This window comes from Pelophylax lessonae, assembly GCF_965119305.1.
Source record: "Pelophylax lessonae genome assembly, chromosome: 1".
Taxonomy (NCBI): Eukaryota; Metazoa; Chordata; class Amphibia; order Anura; family Ranidae; genus Pelophylax; species Pelophylax lessonae.
Window position 1 is genome coordinate 879,546,631 of NC_138768.1, and position 20,088 is coordinate 879,566,718.

General features: G+C 51.5%; 1 protein-coding gene across 1 annotated transcript in view; it reads left to right on the forward strand.

Annotated features, from left to right (window-relative positions):
• Nucleotides 1–2,902, forward strand: part of LOC309550548 (C4b-binding protein alpha chain-like) — a gene marked incomplete at its 3' end in the record, with an annotated part of 114,328 nt that extends 111,426 nt beyond the window's left edge. Inside the window, exon 5 of the mRNA XM_082250902.1 lies at nucleotides 2,679–2,902. Within this exon, the coding sequence (XP_082107028.1) occupies nucleotides 2,679–2,902 (224 nt within the window). The remainder of the gene's footprint in view (nucleotides 1–2,678) is intronic.
• Between the last annotated feature and the right edge of the window lie 17,186 nt (nucleotides 2,903–20,088).

The window sequence follows — 20,088 nt, forward strand, 5'->3', positions numbered from 1 at the left end:
GTGCAACATCGCTGGATGGAGATGGGGCTCAGGTAAGTATTAGGGGGCTGCTGCAAACAGAAGGTTTTTTATATTAATGCATAGACTGCATTGGGATAAAAAAAAAGACTTCTGCCTTCAGAGCCATTTTAAATATTAAAAATAAATTAAATTGTGTTTTTGGTTTGTGGTGCTCAGATACAGTGTAGTTCCTCTTTAAATTGGGACAAAGAAAACTGGGAAAGTAAGGAGAAATGCTTCTATGACACCTGATGGATATATAAATAAAATGTTCACTTCAATAACCTACATGTCACAGGTGGGGGCAGGTGATTGGCTGGGGCGTACCGTGGGGTTGGCCAGAACAGCGCTCGCCAGGGGCGCAGGCCGAGGGGGGGTCGCAAAAACATTGGCACTGTAGCAGTGAATTACCGCTCCTCAGCCTGCGCCCCCGGCGGGCGCCCGGCGTCCCCCCTCCCTCCCTTCCTTTTCTTCACTTTGCCTTCCACCCATGCTCTGGGTTTGTTCTCGCTGGAAGGTGTCCCCGCCCACCTGGCTGCTTGCGTCTGCTGAGATGAGCGCCGGAACGTGTTCCCGCGAGATGCTGCAGCTTTGGTGAGTGGGAGCGCGCCCAGTGACAGGATCACACACAGGGGCCGGGGAGAGAGTGTGTGTCTGCGGGTCGGGGATCCGGGCCGGGATGCGGTGATGGAGGTAGGGATGGAGACTTCATTGAATGCTGAGCACAGGGGGAGAGAGTGTGTGTCTGCGGGGATCCAGGTCGGGATGCGGTGATGGAGGTAGGATAGAGACTTCATTGAATGCCGAGCAGTGCACCATCCATGATGGTACAAGGACCGGGGGTGGTGTATCGGGCTCTGTCAACCCCCCCTCACTCCCTGTCACCCCCCTCACTCCCTGTCACCCCCCCTCACTCCCTGTCACCCCCCCTCACCCCCTCTCACTCCCTGTCACCCCCCTCACTCCCTGTCACCCCCCCACTACTCCCTGTCACCCCCCACTACTCCCTGTCACCCCTCCTCACTCCCTGTCACCCCGCTCACTCCCTGTCACCCCCTCTCACTCCCTGTCAACCCCCTCACTCCCTGTCACCCCCACTACTCCCTGTCACCCCCCCTCACTCCCTGTCAACCCCCACTACTCCCTGTCACCCCCCACTACTCCATGTCAACCCCCCCTCACTCCCTGCCACCCCCCACTACTCCCTGTCACCCACCACTACTCCCTGTCACCCTCAACTACTCCCTGTCACCCCCCTCACTCCCTGTCACCCCCAACTACTCCCTGTCCCCCCTCTTACTCCCTGTCACCCCCACTACTCCCTGTCACCCCCCCCCCCACTACTCCCTGTCACCCCTCCTCACTCCCTGTCACCCCCACTACTCCATGTCAACCCCCCCTCACTCCCTGTCACCCCCACTACTCCCTGTCACTTCTCCACTACTCCCCGTCACCCCCCCTCACTCCCTGTCACCCCCCACTACTCCCTGTCACCCCCCACTACTCCCTGTCACCCCCAACTACTCCCTGTCACCCCCCTCACTCCCTGTCACCCCCAACTACTCCCTGTCACCCCCACTACTCCCTGTCACCCCCCCACTACTTCCTGTCACCCCTCCTCACTCCATGTCAACCCCCCCCTCACTCCCTGTCACCCACCTCTCACTCCCTGTCACCCCCCCTCACTCCCTGTCACCCCCCCTCACTCCCTGTCACCCCCTCTCACTCCTTGTCACTCCCTGTCACCCCTGCTCACTAGCTCTCACTGCCTGTCAACTCCTCTCCCTGTCACCCCCCTCTCACTCCCTGTCACCCCCACCTTCACTCCCTGTCACCCCCACCTTCACTCCCTGTCACCCCCCTCTCTCTCCCTGCCACCCCGTCCTCTCTCTCCCTGCCACCCCCCCTCACTTCACTCCCTGTCACCCCCCCTCACTCCCTGTCACCCCCTCTCACTCCTTGTCACTCCCTGTCACCCCTGCTCACTAGCTCTCACTGCCTGTCAACTCCTCTCCCTGTCACCCCCCTCTCACTCCCTGTCACCCCCACCTTCACTCCCTGTCACCCCCACCTTCACTCCCTGTCACCCCCCTCTCTCTCCCTGCCACCCCGTCCTCTCTCTCCCTGCCACCCCCCCTCACTTCACTCCCTGTCACCACCCTCCTCTCCCTGTCACCCCCTCTCTTACCCGGGCCCCCCCCTCTTCATGTCACCCCTCTCTCTCTCTCTCCCTGTCACCTGTCCTCTGTCTCTCTCTCCCTGTCACCTGCCCTCTTTCTCTCTCTCTCTCATCCCCCTCTCTGTCTGTCATCCCTTCTCTCTGTAAACCCCCCCCCCTCTCTCTCTGTCATACTCTCTCTACCTGGGGGGGGGCCGATACAGTTCCTCGCCAAGGGAGCTGGAGATCCTAGGTACGCCTCTGGTGATTGGTTCCCATAATATCGGGACTCCTCGATAATCTGCTCCATACTGATGGCTTCCTGGTGAATGTTCTAGTAATTGTCTTCATAGACTACTGCAGACAGATCCCAGGAACATCACATAACGAGGGGGTCAGACCATGGTCCATATACCACTGAAAGGTCCCATCAACTGATCCATCCCATCACACACAATCACTTTTCTCCTCACACTGTATATAATGTATAATGATCTGCTTTTATCTTGTTATTCCACAGCTCAGTGTAAAAGGCCCACCATATACAATGTGTACAGACTCTACATAGGCAATGTGTACAGTTCCTCTACAGACAAAGAGTATTATTATTATGAAGAAGTGGTGACAGTACAATGTAAATCTGGATATTATCCATCATCTGACACAATGAGATGTGACTACCCTGGCACACCCCAAGAGTGGACTCCTCGCACTGTTACCTGTATAGGTGAGTACAACACATGAAATGTCCATCCTATACACAGTATGAGAATTGCAATGTACAGTATATTTAGAGTAAATATGAACATCCTTCCTTGATAAAATAATATATGTTTTACTTTCATTGTACTATGTGTTCCTGGTGGTGGGTTCTCCTGCAGTGATGAATTTGCTGAAAAGAGCATGGTGCAGCACTAACATCACACCCCTACTACACACACATTGGTCTTTCTCTAGTGAGATCCCACCTCCCCAATACACAGATTGTTGTTCTCATGGAGATCCCACCCCCAGCACAAAAAAATTTCTCCAGCGAGTTCCCACCATCCACCTCATAAATTGCACATTAAACAGTGTCCATGTCTTCCCCATAGACATTGCTCATTGAGCCTGAACTCAAAGTCTAGAGGTACAGCAGTATTCGCCTTCTCTGAAGAAGGAATATTTCTCATTGCTTTCTAGTGGAAGAGGTTTTTTGGTTCATTTTCCCTTTTCATAAGACACGGGCCGAATGACCCCCTGTTCCATTTGCAGCAGAACTTTTGAACATTGCAAAAGTTTGTAACCGAATAATGAACCTCATTGAAGTCTATGGGACCCGAACTGGAAAAATCAAAAGTGACCATATTGAAGGCTTATATGCAAGTAATTGGGGGTCCAGGTACTACCCTAGGGGACATGTATCAAAGAACACAGTTTGCAAAAAACAATTTTTAAATGAGCAGTGATTTACTGATTCTTAAAGTGAAACCATAAAAATGAAAAATTATTTTCAATATAGTGACTGGGGGGTCCCCTTAGTCTACCTGTAAAGTGCCACATCTGTACGGTGTATAGAACCTGCTGCAGAAATAGTACATTTATAAACATTTTCCCTGCAAGCTTCCTTTATTTTTTAAATAACGGTTTGGGGAGCCAGTCTGTACGATGAGGCCACAATTTACTGCACTCTGAGCAAGATTAGAGATTTTTTGGATAAATTCTGGTGTCTATCTCGCAGACTTTGGATAGAAGTAACAGTTGCGGAAAAATTGGTCTTTGGGTGTCGGTGGTGCCTTCACACCCTAACCCTATAGAGGCACTCTTGATGAAAGCAGGAATTGGCCTTGTTGTCAAAAATCCAAGATGAAATCAACACCCACAAAGCTAGGCAGCCTTGACAGTCTTTCAGAGATTCCGGGTTTCAGGAGTGACAAGATCCTACCCTGCCTTGCCTTGTTGGCAACCATCTTGGACATGTGCAGACTGCTGTCTTTTATAAATTCTGTTTGCATCATCACTTGCCTGCTGCCTCGGCGTCGCTTAGTGATGATGTTGCACACCTGACTTTATATATCACCTGTTGGCTTGCAGTCCTTTACCCATGTGTTTGTGCTCCAAGGTGCATCACTGGTAACAGTCTTCCGTTCTCCTTGTTTCTCCGTGCATGACCTGGCTTGACTGACGACTTTCCTCACTCTCGATTCTTCATCGGCAGACGACCTGGCATCGGCAGACTATCCACTTCCGGACTTGACCCCGGCTTGGATGACTAACCGCTTCTAGACTCGATCCCAGCTTGGATGACTACCCGCTCTGGACTTTACCCCGGCTGTTCCTGATTTCGCTCCTCACTTTTGCTGTGCATTTATTGTTGTTGCCCTAATAAACTGCTTTATTTTACTTGCATCTTTGTGGTCTGGTTTCCTGGCACCTTGACAGTACACAAGGGCCATGAGTCTTGATGATGCAGGTGCTCCTATGCTCCCCATGTTGGTTACCAGGCTCGATCAACAAGATCACCTTTTGGGTCGCTTCACTCAGGTGTTGCAGACGTTGCTTGAATGCACAGCACACCTTGCTCCTGGTGCTGCTAGGCAGGTGTTCCTCCTGCTGCTGCTCCTGTTGCCACTCCTGCAGCTGGAATTGCTGTTACCAGAGGGATGACTGGTTCAGTCCCCCTCCCGCAGCGCTATGGGGGTGAACCGAGTCAGTGTCATGGCTTCCTAAACCAAGTGGGCATTTATTTTGAGATGGTTCCTCAGGCGTTTCTGTCATGGTCTTACCTTCTTGCTGTTCTCCTTCGTTTGACATGTGCTGGCGGCCATCTTGGTTTCTGGGTTTCTTGTAGCCTCCCACCCTGCGGCTCCTCCTTCCCACTGGGAGGAGCTGGATGCCTAGCTCATATATAGGAGGTCTGTGGCTTCAGTTCCCTGCTTGGTCCTCCTGTGTTCACATGCTTCTAAGACTGCTGCTGCTTCTGGTTCCTGTTCCTGGCTTCGTCTGACTACCCTGCTGGTTCCTGATCCTGGCTTCGTCTGACTACCCTGCTGGTTCCTGATCCCGGCTTCGTCTGACTACCCTCCTGGTTCCTGACCCCTGGCTTTGCAAAGACTCTGCATCGGTTTCGCCATCCGTTTGGACTTTTGCTTTATAGCTTGTTTTTCAATAAAGCTTTCTTATTTTCACTTATCTGTTGTTGTACGTCTGGTTCATGGTTCTGTGACATTAGGACCAAGCCATGAATTCTGACGCTACAAGGCCATCCTCGCTACCCACGCTGGTTGCCAGACTTGATCAGCAGGATCACCTGTTGGGTCGGTTTGCCGTGGCGTTGCAAACCCTGCTTGAACGCACGGCACCACAGGCCATGAATTCTGACGGTACAGGGCCATCCTCACTACCCACGCTGGTTGCCAGACTTGATCAGCAGGATCACCTGTTGGGTCAGTTCGCCGTGGCGTTGCAAACCCTGCTTGAACGCACGGCTCATTTCGCTCCCGTTGCCGATGGGTCGGTTGTCGCTCCTGGGTCCGCTCCTACTGCCGCTCCGGTTGTTGCGCCAGAGTCTACCCCGACACCTGTTGTTGCGCCTGCGGTGTTTCGGGGTATGTCCGGTTCTGCCCCCCTTCCACAGCGCTTTGGGGGAGAGCCAACTCAGTGCCGAGGTTTCCTTAACCAGGTGGGCATTTATTTCGAGTTGCTGCCACATGCCTTTCCTACTGAGAGATCAAAGGTGGGCTTCTTAATCTCGCTGCTCTCAGACAAGGCCTTGGCCTGGGCCAGCCCTTTATGGGAGAACAACAATCCGGTGGTTGCCGAGTTTTCCGGTTTTGTTGCTTCTCTTCGGAAGGTATTCGATGTGCCGGCTCGTGCTGCCTCTGCTGCGAAGCTCCTTATGTCCATCAGACAGGGTTCACGATCCGTAGCTTAATACGCCATTGAGTTTCGTACCCTGGCAGCAGAGGTGGGCTGGAATAATGAGGCTCTGGTCGCTGCTTTCTCTCATGGTCTCTCGGATGCCTTGAAGGATGAGGTTGCAGCTAAGGACCTACCAGTGGAGCTCGAGTCTCTTATTTCTTTCCTGATTTTGATTGACACCAGACTCAGGGAGAGACCTTCCTTTAAGGAGAGTCTGCGGAGGCCTCCTAACAGATTGGCGCCTACCTTTGCTGTCCCACCCGTGCCTCCCTCTCCTCCCACGCCTCCTGGGGATGACTTGTCTGGGGGTGAACCCATGCAGCTGGGGTTTGCTCGCCTGTCCGAGGGGGAGAGGGTACTCCGGAGACGCGAGGGCCGATGCATGTACTGTGGTCTCGGTGGGCATTTTCGGTTGGCATGTCCGAACCGTCCGGGAAACGCTCGCACCTGAGATCCTGTCGGGGGCAGATCTTGGGTGGAGTATCCTCGTCCCCGGTTTCCCGTGTTGACAAACCACTGATCACTGTTGTCCTCTCCTGGGTCGGGGGCTCGGTGACGACCCAGGCGTTGGTGGACTCTGGTGCTGGTGGTTTGTTCATTGATAGTGTGTTCGCTGCCGCCAATTCCATTCCTCTGCAGGCTCGAGGTTCTCCTCTGGCTCTTGAGGCGATAGACGGCAGACCCCTTCTGCCGCCACACGTGACTCATTAGACCCTTCCAGTGGGGTTAGCCATTGGTGCCGTCCACAGAGAGTCGGTCTGCTTCCAGGTTATTTCGTCTCCACACTACTCGGTGGTCTTGGGGTACCCCTGGCTCCAGAAGCATAATCCGATTTTCGATTGGAGATCGGCCGAGATCCTCTCGTGGTCACCGCAGTGTGGGGCTAGTTGCATCCATGGGCCTGTCAAGTTGCTGTGTACTTCCTCGGACTCTCTGTTGCCTCCTGAATACGAGGAGTACCGGGATGTATTTGATAAGGTGCGCGCGGTTGCCCTACCTCCGCACCGCCCATACGATTGTGCCATCGAGTTACAATCTGGTGCCGTTCCTCCTCGTGGCAAAGTCTATCCACTGTCGGTAGCGGAGAATGAGGCCATGGAGGAGTACGTGAGGGAGGCGCTTTCACGCGGACACATTCGCAAATCCTCGTCCCCGGCAGGGGCTGGATTTTTCTTTGTGAAAAAGAAGGGCGGTGAGTTGAGGCCTTGCATCGATTACAGGGGTCTCAATCGCATCACGATCAAGAACGCTTACCCGATACCCTTGATTTCCGAGCTGTTCGATCGCCTTAAAGGGGCCACGGTCTTTACCAAACTCGACCTGAGGGCGGCATATAACCTCGTAAGGATCAAGGCGGGCGATGAGTGGAAGACCGCGTTTAACACCAGGACCGGTCATTATGAATCCTTGGTTATGCCCTTTGGGCTGTGCAATGCGCCCGCAGTCTTTCAGGAATTCATCAACGATGTTTTCCGTGACCTGTTGCAGCAGTGTGTGGTGGTCTATTTGGATGACATCTTGGTATATTCTGAGTCCATGGAGACCCACATTCTGGATGTCAAACGAGTGTTGCAACGGTAACGAGAGAACAAGCTGTTCGGTAAGCTTGAGAAATGCGAATTTCACCGATCCCAGGTAACCTTCTTAGGTTACATCATTTCCGCTGAGGGGTTCTCCATGGATCCTGAAAAGGTTTCGGCTATCTTACAGTGGCCCCAGCCCAGTGGTCTTCGCTCCCTGCAGCGCTTTTTGGGCTTCGCCAATTATTATCGGAAGTTCATCAGGGACTTTTCCATGCTAGCCAAGCCTCTCACGGACCTGACCAGGAAGGGCAGTAATTCCCAGGTCTGGCCGCCCGAGGCCATCCGAGCTTTTGAGGCTCTAAAGTCCGCCTTTGTGTCGGCTCCGATTCTGTCGCATCCCAACCCTGGGTTGCCCTTTGTCCTCGAGGTGGACGCGTCTGAGACGGTAGTAGGCGCCCTTCTGTCTCAGCGTAGAACACCAGAGGGTCCTCTGCTTCCTTGTGGGTTTTACTCCCGGAAACTGTCTTCCGCGGAGTGCAATTACCAGATTGGTGACAGGGAGTTATTGGCCATCGTGCAGGCTCTTAAGGAATGGAGGCACTTGCTCGAGGGTTCGGTGGTTCCGGTCCTCATCCTGACGGACCACAAGAATCTGACCTACCTCTCTGAGGCCAAGAGATTGACACCACGTCAGGCCAGATGGGCTCTGTTCTTGTCACGTTTTAATTACGTGGTCTCCTACCTACCCGGTTCCAAGAACATCAGGGCGGATGCCTTATCACGGCAGTACTCCGACCTGTCCAGGGAGGAGTCGATTCCGACTTCGGTCATACCTCCGAATCAGATCCTGGCCGACCATTCGCACCAGCCTGACCTCTCCCCTGGGTGAGCAGATTTTGGCGGCTCAATCTGGTGCTCCCTCTGGGAGACCCAACGGCAGATGTTTTGTGCCTGAGGAGTTGCGCACTCGGTTGTTGCGAACCTACCATAACTCCAAGACCGCGGGGCATCCTGGAAAGAATCAGCTGTCCTGGGCTGTTTCACGTCTGTTCTGGTGGCCTTCCCTACGTTCCGACATCGCCGCATATGTAGCGGCATGCTCCGTTTGTGCCCAGAGTAAGTCCCCTCGGCACCTTCCGTTGGGCCTTCTGCAACCCTTAGCCACCGGGGAGCGCCCATGGTCACACCTGGGGATGGATTTCATTGTGGACCTCCCTGCATCCCGAGGCCATACGGTCATTCTAATGATTGTGGATCGGTTTTCCAAAATGTGCCACTGTGTTCCTCTCAAGAAGTTACCCTCTGCACAGGAGTTGGCCACGATTTTTGCCAGGGAGGTCTTCCGGTTGCACGGTTTGCCCAAGGAGATTGTGTCGGATCGGGGGAGTCAGTTTGTGTCCAGGTTCTGGCGCGCCTTTTGCTCCCAGTTGGGGATTCATCTCTCCTTCTCCTCGGCCTACCACCCTCAGTCCAATGGGGCCGCAGAACGATCCAATCAGGCCTTGGAGCAATTCCTTCGTTGCTATGTCTCCGATCACCAAGACAATTGGGTTGATCTCCTGCCTTGGGCTGAGTTTGCCAGGAACACGGCGGTGAACTCTTCCTCTGGGACGTCTCCCTTCTTGGCCAACTATGGGTTCCAACCTGCCGTGTTACCGGAGGTATTCTCTCCCCAGGATATTCCGGCTGTGGAGGATCACCTTTCCGTCCTACGTGCTTCTTGGGTACAGATCCAGAAGTCCCTTGAGGTCTCTGCGCAGCGCCAGAGACTCCAGGCTGATCGCAGACGAGCGCCTGCTCCTTCCTACCAGGCCGGAGACCGTGTATGGTTGTCCACCCGCAACCTCAACCTTCGAGTGCCCACTCCCAAGCTGGCGCCTCGCTTTGTTGGTCCCTTCCGAGTGCTTCGCAGGGTAAACCCGGTAGCCTATGCCCTTGCGCTTCCTCCTGGCATGCGGATCTCCAACGTGTTTCATGTCTCTCTGTTGAAGCCACTGGTGTGTAATCATTTCACTTCCTCGGTTCCTCGGCCTCGTCCGGTCCAAGTGGGCAATTGTGAGGAGTATGAGGTGAGCAATATCCTGGACTCACGCCTGGTCCGCGGTCGGGTGCAGTTTTTGGTTCATTGGCGTGGTTATGGTCCAGAGGAGCGTTCCTGGGTTCCCTCCGCAGATGTCCATGCTCCTGCCTTGCTCCGAGCCTTCCACGCACACTTCCCTCAGAAACCGTTCTTTACTCCGCGGAGGAGGGGCCCTTGAGGGGGAGGTACTGTCATGGTCTTACCTTCTTGCTGTTCTCCTTCGTTTGACATGTGCTGGCGGCCATCTTGGTTTCTGGGTTTCTTGTAGCCTCCCACCCTGCGGCTCCTCCTTCCCACTGGGAGGAGCTGGATGCCTAGCTCATATATAGGAGGTCTGTGGCTTCAGTTCCCTGCTTGGTCCTCCTGTGTTCACATGCTTCTAAGACTGCTGCTGCTTCTGGTTCCTGTTCCTGGCTTCGTCTGACTACCCTGCTGGTTCCTGATCCTGGCTTCGTCTGACTACCCTGCTGGTTCCTGATCCCGGCTTCGTCTGACTACCCTCCTGGTTCCTGACCCCTGGCTTCGCAAAGACTCTGCATCGGTTTCGCCATCCGTTTAAACTTTTGCTTTATAGCTTGTTTTTCAATAAAGCTTTCTTATTTTCACTTATCTGTTGTTGTACGTCTGGTTCATGGTTCCGTGACAGTTTCCCTCTGACAGGTCCAAGGTGGGCTTCTTGATCTCGTTGCTCTCAGACAAGGCCTTGGCCTGGGCAAATCCCTTATGAGGGAACGATAATCCTGTGATACTCGATTACCCAAGTTTTTTTGCTTCCTTATGTAGGATATTCAAATTGCCTTCTTGCTCTGCCTCTGCTTCTAAGCTGCTCCTGTCCATTCACAGGGTATACAAACTGCTGCCGTGTATACCATCAAATTTCATACCCTGGCAGCAGAGGTGGGCTGGAATAATGAGGATCTGGTGACAGTCTTCTTTCATGGTCTCTCTGATGCATTGAAGGACGAGATTACAGCCAAGGATCTCCCTGACGAGCTTGAGGCTCTAATTTCTTTCCTGATTTTGGTTAATACCAGGCACAGGGAGAGACCATCATTGAAGGAGTGCCTGCGGAGGCCTCCTACTAGATTGGCTCCTATGTTTTCTTCCCCACCCATTCCTCCCTCACCTTCCATGCCTCCTGGGGATGGTGCATCTGGCTGTAAACCCATTCAGCTGGGGTTCACTTGCCTTTCTGAGGCTGATCGGGCCTTTAGGAGGAGGGAGGGCCAGTGCCTGTATTGCGGCCTTGGTGGGTGTAACGGAAAAGCTGACCCACACTGTACTTGTGGGCTTTCGTCAGTATACGGCTTCCTCCAGTCTGGACATATATAGAGATTCCAGCCGCCCTACATAAAACTAGCCTGAACTTAGCTTGTATGTGTCTAAAAGCAACTAACTCTTTATTGAAACACAGGCACAAACAGATATACACTGTGGGACAACCCCCCTCCCCCTTAGTAGCCAATCCACATACACATATGCATCCCATAATAAGTTGACCTTTAAGGCAGACAGAACAACAATAGAACAAAGGAATACAGGTACTTAACAATAACAAACCCCATCCCACCCCACTATCTAGCAATCTGAAAAGTCAAATTGGGACGCTGTTCAGAAATATTATTGTCCCAAGTGAAAGAGCCCCTCACTCTTTCAACACAAACCACACATATAGAACCCAGGATAACTGTGGTAACACGAAAGACTGAGTCCAGTGTGGTTGTACAGCGAGTCTGATTAGTGCAGACCAGACTGGGGTTCTTGGACACCCTGTGCCCCTAATAGACACAGGGTGACTTACACATAAGAGGGGCTGGGGAAGCTGGACAAGGAGTTCCTGAGCTCTCTAAAGTAATCTGGGTTCCACAAGACCCCTAACCAAAGTGCCTCCCATCACAGTGGGCATTTCCTGAAATCTTGTCCTACCCGTCCAGGAAATGCTCGCACCTAAGGTCCTGTCGGGGGCAGATCTTAGGTGGAATTCCCTTGTCCCTGGTTTCTCGTAAAGATAAACTGCTAATCAGAGTTGTCCTCTCCTGGGCAGCAGGTTTGGTGGTTACTCAGCCGTTGGTAGACTCCGGTGCTGGCGGTTACTTTATTGACAATACGTTTCCTGATGTGAATTCCACCTGTCTCAGGTTGCCTTCTAGGGCTACATCATTTCTGCTGAAGCAGAAATCCCTTATGCTTCGCCATATATGCTTTTTTTTTTAACTGCGGTGGTAAAATCCCCTCCTACAGCACTGCCATCATAGATTTCCATATATGCTGAGAGCAAACACTGTTGCTGTCAGAATATATAAATCCGTGCGGCAGCTGATGGGTGTACCTGCAAGGCAAACAATGGTTAGTTAAGGTTAAGATCCAGACTCCAGCACAGCAGCACTTCAGAGAAAATTGAGATGATCCTTCCACGTGGTACTGGCAAGCAGGCTCAGCTGAGCTAACAGCACTCAAACTCAGGCAGCTCCTTCCCCAAGCAACAGCCAAAGGCAGGAAGTGGCAGCTCGAAGAGAGGAGGAGCTGTTCTTTTGTGTCAGTGGGCAGGATAGGTGCTACTCCCTCCCACTCTGCTCTCAGTGCTTCTTTAACTGGCTGGACAAGTCAAGACATGTCTCTGGAGTCTCAGTCTGGACTAGAGAGGAGGCGTGGAGGTGGAGCAGACAGACGAGAGCACTGTCAGCCAGAGCCGCCTTCATCCCAAGCCAAGCCTACAGCCCGGGCAGGCACTCCAGGAGGACAGGTGGAGTAACAGCAGGCAGCAGCAATAAAGTAACAATGCATTAGTGCCTGGTGCGTAGCAAAAAAAAAAAAAATATATATATATATTTTTTTAAATGTATATTGTACACTGATGCTCGGGGGGGGGGATGGGGTTCAACCCCCCCTAACACCCCCCCCCCCCTTATCTACGTCCAGGGGAGCCCGTGAAGTCAATATCCAGCAGCTCCTATGGGGACAATGCTCCACAAATATAGCACAACCCCCCCCAAATGACCCCTTTTCGGAAAGTAGACACCCCAAGGTATTTGCTAAGATGCATGGTGAGTATTTTGCAGTTCTCATTTATTTTGGAAAATGAAGAAAGAAAAAGGAAAATTCATTTTTCTCTTACGTCCTCTGACAGTCGCTCACTCATAAAATCTGCATGTCTGGGTATTGGTCTTATTCACAGGAGTAGGCTAAGCAGAAGATTTTGTTAGAAAACATTCACAAAACCTTTTGTATAGACACACCAACAGGGGGCTGTCCCTCTGGTCCAATACACCTATCTAACTGCATTCCCAATTCAGTTTGTCTCTGCCTAGCATAGGAGTAGGCTGGCTTTTCTCTGGCTGGGGCTGCAGTCTCAGCCTTTTTTCTTCTTCTTATTTTTTCTCTCTGAGAAAGTTTTTTTTCTTTACTATGATAGCTTTTTATTTGTTCCTGCGCTTAGTTAGTCGTACTTCGTAAGACTGCAGCGTTTGTGGAGCTGGGAATCGCACTGGTTATCCTAGTGCCTTATGGAATCCCAGCCTGCCATCGAGCGTTAGCAGGTTATGTGTACGCCCAGGCCTCGCAAACGACCATGTCCCTGTCCTCAGGGATGAGCCTGCGAAGTGGCTACTTCACTAGGATGTCTCAACTGCGGTACGCCGCGTGTTGCTAGCGTCCCTTTCGACTGACGGCACCAGCACCCAGAGTGGGAGGCTTCCTGTCACAGAGCGGTACCCACGTTTTTGCTGGACCGGTGAGTACCATACTACCCCTCTGTCTATGGCATTGTCTGTCGGGGTGTGTATGTGGGCACTCTGTTTGTGGGGATGGCAGTTCGGTATGGATCTGTAATGTCCCCCTCATGTCTGTCAGTGCGGTCCCTGTGGGGGCGCTGTGGCGGTTATTCCGATGTATGGGGGGTTGCGGGGGTCCCTGATGTTCCTGGGATGCTTCGGCTACTATTGGGGAGTACAGACATGGCGTGTGGGGGCCGCAATCTGCAAAAAAACGCGCATCCACCATTTTAGGTGTGGTCAGGCGGTTTGGCCTCATTGTGAGGGCAGCAGCCATTTTCTGCAATACTGTTGGCGCCCAATTGGCGCCATCTTTGTTGTGGGCACTATGTCTTTATATGGACAGTGGCCATTTTCCCAGAGCTTTCTCCATAGACTGGTATTGGCAACCATTTTTGTGTGGCTCAGGGCTGTGTTCTGCCTCTAGAGGCGTGAGGTCACTTCCTTTCTTCTCACATGCAGATCAAGCTGGCAGCGTGTGGCGAGTATAGCACACTTTGGGGGGATTTTATGGTGTTTCCTGGCCTGCATTCCTGCTAGCATTAATTTTCCTGCAGTTTCCTGTAGCACAGGACTTGTTCCTCATTGCGGTGCATTTGCGGTGGAAACTGCTGAAATCGCCAATTTAAAGGGCCAGTGCCATTTAAATTTGAGATGCTAATATGGAGTCCCAGGATAGCAAATGCCCCCCAGATCTGGAGGAGGGTTCAGGTACTCCTGAATCCTCTGCTATAGTCTCACTTACTGCTGCACTTGCGACTTTAGTGTCTAAAGTGGATTTGTTGATGTCTGACTGGGCTTCTAAGAAAAGGCCTATGCCCTCTCAGTCTTCTGATTCAGAGCCAGATTTGGTTGTCACGGACAGTGTACCCCCTGAGGGGTCTCAGTCCTCTCAGTCGGATGTGGAGGAGGATTCCCTCTCCGGATCAGCAAGAGAACACGCTGCAACGTCTGCGCTTATTAGCTCTGTGAAAGACACATTAAACTTAGATGATGAGCCCCATCTGTCGGGTAAGCGGTCTTCCTATGGGACCCGCAAAGCCCAGAAGTCGGGTCAGGTTTTTCCCTGTCCCGCAGAGTTTCACGATACCATGAATGATCAATGGCGCAATTTAAAAAGTAATTTTGTGGTGCCCAAGAGATTTCAGTACCGTTATCCCTTTGTGGATCCAGTGGATTCTCGCTGGACTGCGGCTCCTAAGGTGGACCACACTGTGTCCAAGTTGAATAAAGCCACTTTAATGCCCGTGGAGGATTCTCCGGTGTTTAAAGACCCGGCGGATAGGCGAGTGGAAACTCTTACCCGCCACATCTACCTGGTGGCGGGTTCTTTACTGAAACCCGTGTTCGCTTCTGTAATGGTCTCTCAGGCTGTTGTGGAGTGGGCCAAGGCGCTTAAACGCACTCTGATTGCTGACTCTGCCCCTCCTGCTACTCTGGAGATGGTGGATCAAATTGGTCAGGCTGTTTTATACTTGTGTGACGCAGCCTTGGATGAGGCCACTTTAGTCACATCTGCAGTCGCAGTTACGATTCATTGCATCATTTAGTTAAAAAGCTGGTCGGCTGACCAGTCTTCCAAGAAGACGGTGTCTGACATCCCTTATGCGGGGAGTCATCTTTTTGGGGACTCTCTGGATGAATTGGTGAAGGGCTCACTGAGGGCAAGAGCACTCTGCTGCCCCAGGTGTCCCGGGGCAAGTCCTTCCGCGGTAAGCGGGGTCCTTCCTTTAAACCTAACCAGGGGTCCTTTCGTGCCTTCAAGGCACAAGACAAAGGTAAGTCCTTCAAGGCCTCTGGTGGCCAAAAGAAGCCTTGGGCAGGCAAGTCAAAAGCCGCCCACACTGGCACGGCGGCTCAGTCCGCCTCGACCTGAAGGGGCGCCCTCACCCATTTCAGGGGTGGGGGACGTCTGCGCTGTTTTCCCGAACCTTGGCTGGCCAACATTCAGGACAGGTGGGTGCAAGAACTCATTCGGTCAGGGTACAATATGGAGTTTCGATCACACCCAGCAGACAGATTCTTTCCCTTAAATCTTTATTTTACCCCAGATCGTTTCCGAGATCTCCATCGGGCGGTTCAGGATCTCCTCGCCCAAGGGGTGGTTGTCCAGGTTCCACATCGGGACAGGTTTCGGGTTTTTACTCGAATCTGTTCACAGTGCCCAGAAAGGAGGGCAAGGTGCATTCGATTCTGGACTTAAAGTTTCTAAACCGCTTTGTGCGGGTCTAGAAGTTCCGAATGGAGTCCCTCCGGTCGGTGGTGGCATCCCTGAGTCCAGGAGATTTCCTGGCTTCCATCAACCTCAAGGATGCACATCTACACATCCCTATATACGAGGGTCTTTAGAGGTACCTCCGATTCGCAATAGCGGAGGAGCACTATCAGTTTGTGGCATTGCCTTTCGGCCCTGCTTCGGCTCCAAGGGTTTTTACCAAAGTTTTGGCTCCTTTTCTAGCCTTGTTGCGAGTACAATGGATTGCCATCCTCGGGTACCTGAACGAGCTCCTCTTAAGGTCGAGCACCAGTGCCACTCTGTTGCGCGATCTGCCACTCACGGTTCAGACGCTCCAGGAGTTCGGGTGGACCATCAATGTTCAGAAGTCGACCTTGTCCCCTTCTGTTCGCCTCCCTTACCTGGGAATGGTTCTGGACTCTGCCCAGGTGAAGGTCTTTCTTCCAGAGGACAAACTCCGGACCCTGCAGGACGAGGTCAGGTCCCTCAGGGACAACGAGCTCTCCTTGCTCCAGACCTGCATGCGGTCACTGGGCTTGATGGTGTCAGCTTTCGAGGCGATCCCATTTGCACAGTTTCACACGAGATCTCTTCAAGCAGAGATTCTGGCCAGGTGGGACAGGCATCCTCATTCCTTGGAAAAGAGGATCTCTTTGGGCCCCCAAGTCAGATCGGATCTTCTGTGGTGGCTCCAGTCTCCGGCTCTGAAGGAAGGTAAATCCATTCGCCCATTTCTATGGACTGTGGTCACCACGGACGCCAGCCTGTCGGGCTGGGGTGGAGTTCTGGGCAATTTGTCTGCCCAGGGCACTTGGTCGGAGGAGGAATCCTCCCTGCCGATAAATGTCTTGGAACTGCGAGCAATCAAGCTCTGTTTGCTCAGTTGGTCGAATCGTCTGCGGGGCTGCCCAGTGCATGTGCAGACGGGCAACGCAACTGCGGTGGCTTACATCAATCACCAAGGGGACACCAGGTGTGGAAAACTGGCAGGCGGACTATCTGAGCCGCCAGACCCTGGACCAGGGGGAATGGTCCCTACACCCGGAGGTGTTTCAGATGCTGTGTGCTCGATGGGGATCCCCGGACGTGGATCTGTTTGCGTCTCGTCTAAACAACAAGGTGGGAAGGTTCGTGACAAGAACACGCGACCCTCTGGCGGACGCCTCTGGCGCGTTGGTAGTGCCTTGGACTCGGTATCGCCTGATTTATGCCTTCCCCCCTGATTCAGTTGTTGTCCAGGTTCCTTCGCAGGTTGGTCTCGGAACCGAGGTTGGTGATTCTAGTCTCCCCAGACTGGCTGCGCCGGTCTTGGTACGCGGACATCATGCAACTGGTCATCAAGCCTCCCTGGCGGCTCCCACTACGAGACGATCTTCTGTCTCAGGGGCCGATCTTCCATCCTGCTTTACAGTCGCTGGATTTGACGGCGTGGCTGTTGAAAGCCAGGTCTTGACAGACAGAGGTCCCTCGTCGGCGGTCATTCCTACCTTGCTCAAGGCTAGGAACGCCTCATCTGGGAAGATTTATTATCGTACCTGGAAGGCTTATTTCGCCTGGTGTGAATCGCAGGGGTTCCACCCCCGCTCCTTTTCGGTGGCGAGGGTGTTAGCTTTCCTGCAAACTGGTATGGAGCAGCGTCTTGCGCTAACCACTTTTAAGGGCCAGTCGTCTGCGCTGGCCGTTCTCTTCCAGCGCCCCTTGGCGTCAAATTCCTTGATCCGCACCTTTATTCAAGGGTTGCATCATCTGGCTCCCCCTAGGAAGGCTCCCTGGCCCCCTTGGGACCTGAATTTGGTCCTGTCCGTTTTGCAACATCCTCCCTTTGAGAACATCTGGGAGATTCCTCTGCCTGTGCTGTCACGGAAAGTCGCCTTTCTGATGGCGAATACATCTGCTCGCAGAGTGTCGGAGTTGGTTGCAATCTCTTGCTGCTCCCCCTATTTGGTTGTGCATAGGGATAAGGTTCAGTCCTTCCTCCTGAAGGTGATTTCAGATTTTCATCTCAACGAGGACATTGTCTTACCTTCGCTGTGTGCGAAGCCTAAATATCCTAAGGAGTTGGCCTTGCATTCCTTGGATGTGGTCCGGGCGATCAGGGTTTACCTGTCGTCCACTGAATTTTTCAGAAAGTCGGATTGTCTTTTTGTCCTTCCTGAGGGACCTCGGAAGGGTACAGCTGCGTCTGTGGCAACTATTTCCAAATGGATCAGACAGACGATTGTACAGGCCTATTCGATTAGGGATCAGGTTCCACCTTTCCCTGTCACAGCGCACTCTACCAGAGTGGTTAGTGCGTCCTGGGCCTTCCGCCATCAGGCTTCGGTGTCTCAGGTGTGCAAAGCTGTGACCTGGTCGTCCATGCATACCTTTACTAAATTCTACAAACTTGATGTCTTGGCATCAGCAGATGCCTCTTTTGGCTGCAAAGTTCTGAGTGCGGCAGTGCCTTAGGGGAGACATGGTGTTTTTAGCCTGTCCCCTCCTATTGGGGTTTTTTTCCCCTTGTTTATTTTGCTTTCCTGGGTTTGTTCGCTCCAGTTGAGCTTTCTTGTTACCCAGTGTTTACCTTTCTGGTTCAGAAAAGGTTCTTTTCTCTGACCTGGGTGCTGCATTGCCTTTTGACGGTTACGTTTCTCATCCCTCACATCTACACTGCTTTAGGACGTCCCAGACGTGCAGATTGTGTGAGTGGACGTAAGAGAAAATAGAATTTTTGTAAGAACTTACTGTAAAATTCTTTTCTCTGAGTCCTCTGACAGTCGCCGTCCCCCACCCCTCTTTTGAGGTTCATGGATCTCTATACTGCTTTCTACCAAACTGAATTGGGAATGCAGCTAGCCGGGGGTATTGGACCAGAGGGACAGCCCCCTGTAGGTGTGTCTATACAAAAGGTTTTGTGAATGTTTTCTAACAAAATCTTCTGCCTAACTTACTCCTGTGGATAAGACCAATACCCAGACGTGCAGATTGTATGAGTGGGCGGCGACTGTCAGAGGACTCAGAGAAAATAATTTTACGGTAAGTTCCTACAAAAATTCTATTTTTTTCTTTTTTCAATTTTCAAAACTATGTAACAAAAAGTGAGATCTGCAAAACACTCAAAATGCCTCTCAGCAAATAGCTTAGGGTGTCTACTTTCTGAAAAAGGGTCACTTGGGGGGATTTTGTGCTATCTTGGCATTTCATGGCCTCCAAAACTGTGATAGGTAGGTGAGGAGTGAAATCAACAATTTACGCCCTTAGAAAGCCTGAAGGCGGTGATTGGATTTCGGGGTCCTGTACGCGGCTAGACTGCTAAAATTTCTCACACATGGGTTTATCCCCATGCTCAGGAGAAGCAGCAGAATGTATTTTGGGGTGTCATTCCACATATACCCATGTCATGTGTGAGCAATATATCATAACATTTACAACTTTTTTAGCAATTTTTCAAACACCTGTGACAAAAAAATGAATATTCAATGTTCATAAAGGCTCAACATGCCTCTCAGGAAACTCCTTGGGGTGTCTACTTTCCAAAAAGGGGTAATTTGGGGGGAGGGGGGGTGTACTGCCCTGCCATTTTAGCACTTCAAAAAATGAGATAGGCAGTCAGAAAGTGAAAGCTGCGTAGATTCCAGTATGTACACCATAGTTTGTAGACGCTATAACTTTTGCGCAAACCAATAAAAATAAGCTTGTTGAGATTTTTGTTTATCACAGACATGTAGCTAAATACATGTTGACCTAAATGTATGACAAAAATTTAGTTTATTGGATATTATTTTTTAGAAAAAGTAGAAAATGTAATTTTTTTCTCAAAATGTTTGTTTTTTTTGTTTATATCGCAAAAAATAAAAATCGCAGAGGTGATTAAATACCTCCAAAAGAAAGCTCTATTTGTGAGGAAAAAATGACATAAATTTTGTTTGGGTACAGCATTGCATGACTGCGTAATTGTCAGTTAAATTCACACAGTGCCTTATTGCAAAAAATGGCCTGGTCATTTGGGAGCAAATCCTTCCGGTCCAGAAGTGGTTAAAGTGATACTAAAGTCATGTTTTTTTTTTTTTTCTTTAAAAATAACAAGCATGTTATACTTACCTGCTCTGTGTATCCATTCAGACAAGGAGCCGCAGCTCGACCATTTGCCCCCCCGCTCCTCATTGGCTCAATGACTTTGATTGACAGCAGCGGGAGCCAATGGCACCTGCTGTGTGTCTCAGCCCATCAGGAGGGAGAGTCACGGACAGCCCAGTCTCTAGTGCAACATCGCTGGATGGAGATGGGGCTCAGGTAAGTATTAGGGGGGCTGCTGCACACAGAAGGTTTTTTATATTAATGCATAGAATGCATTGGGATAAAAAAAAAAGACTTCTGCCTTCAGAGCCATTTTAAATATTAAAAATAAAATTAAATTGTACTTTTGGTTTGTGGTGCTC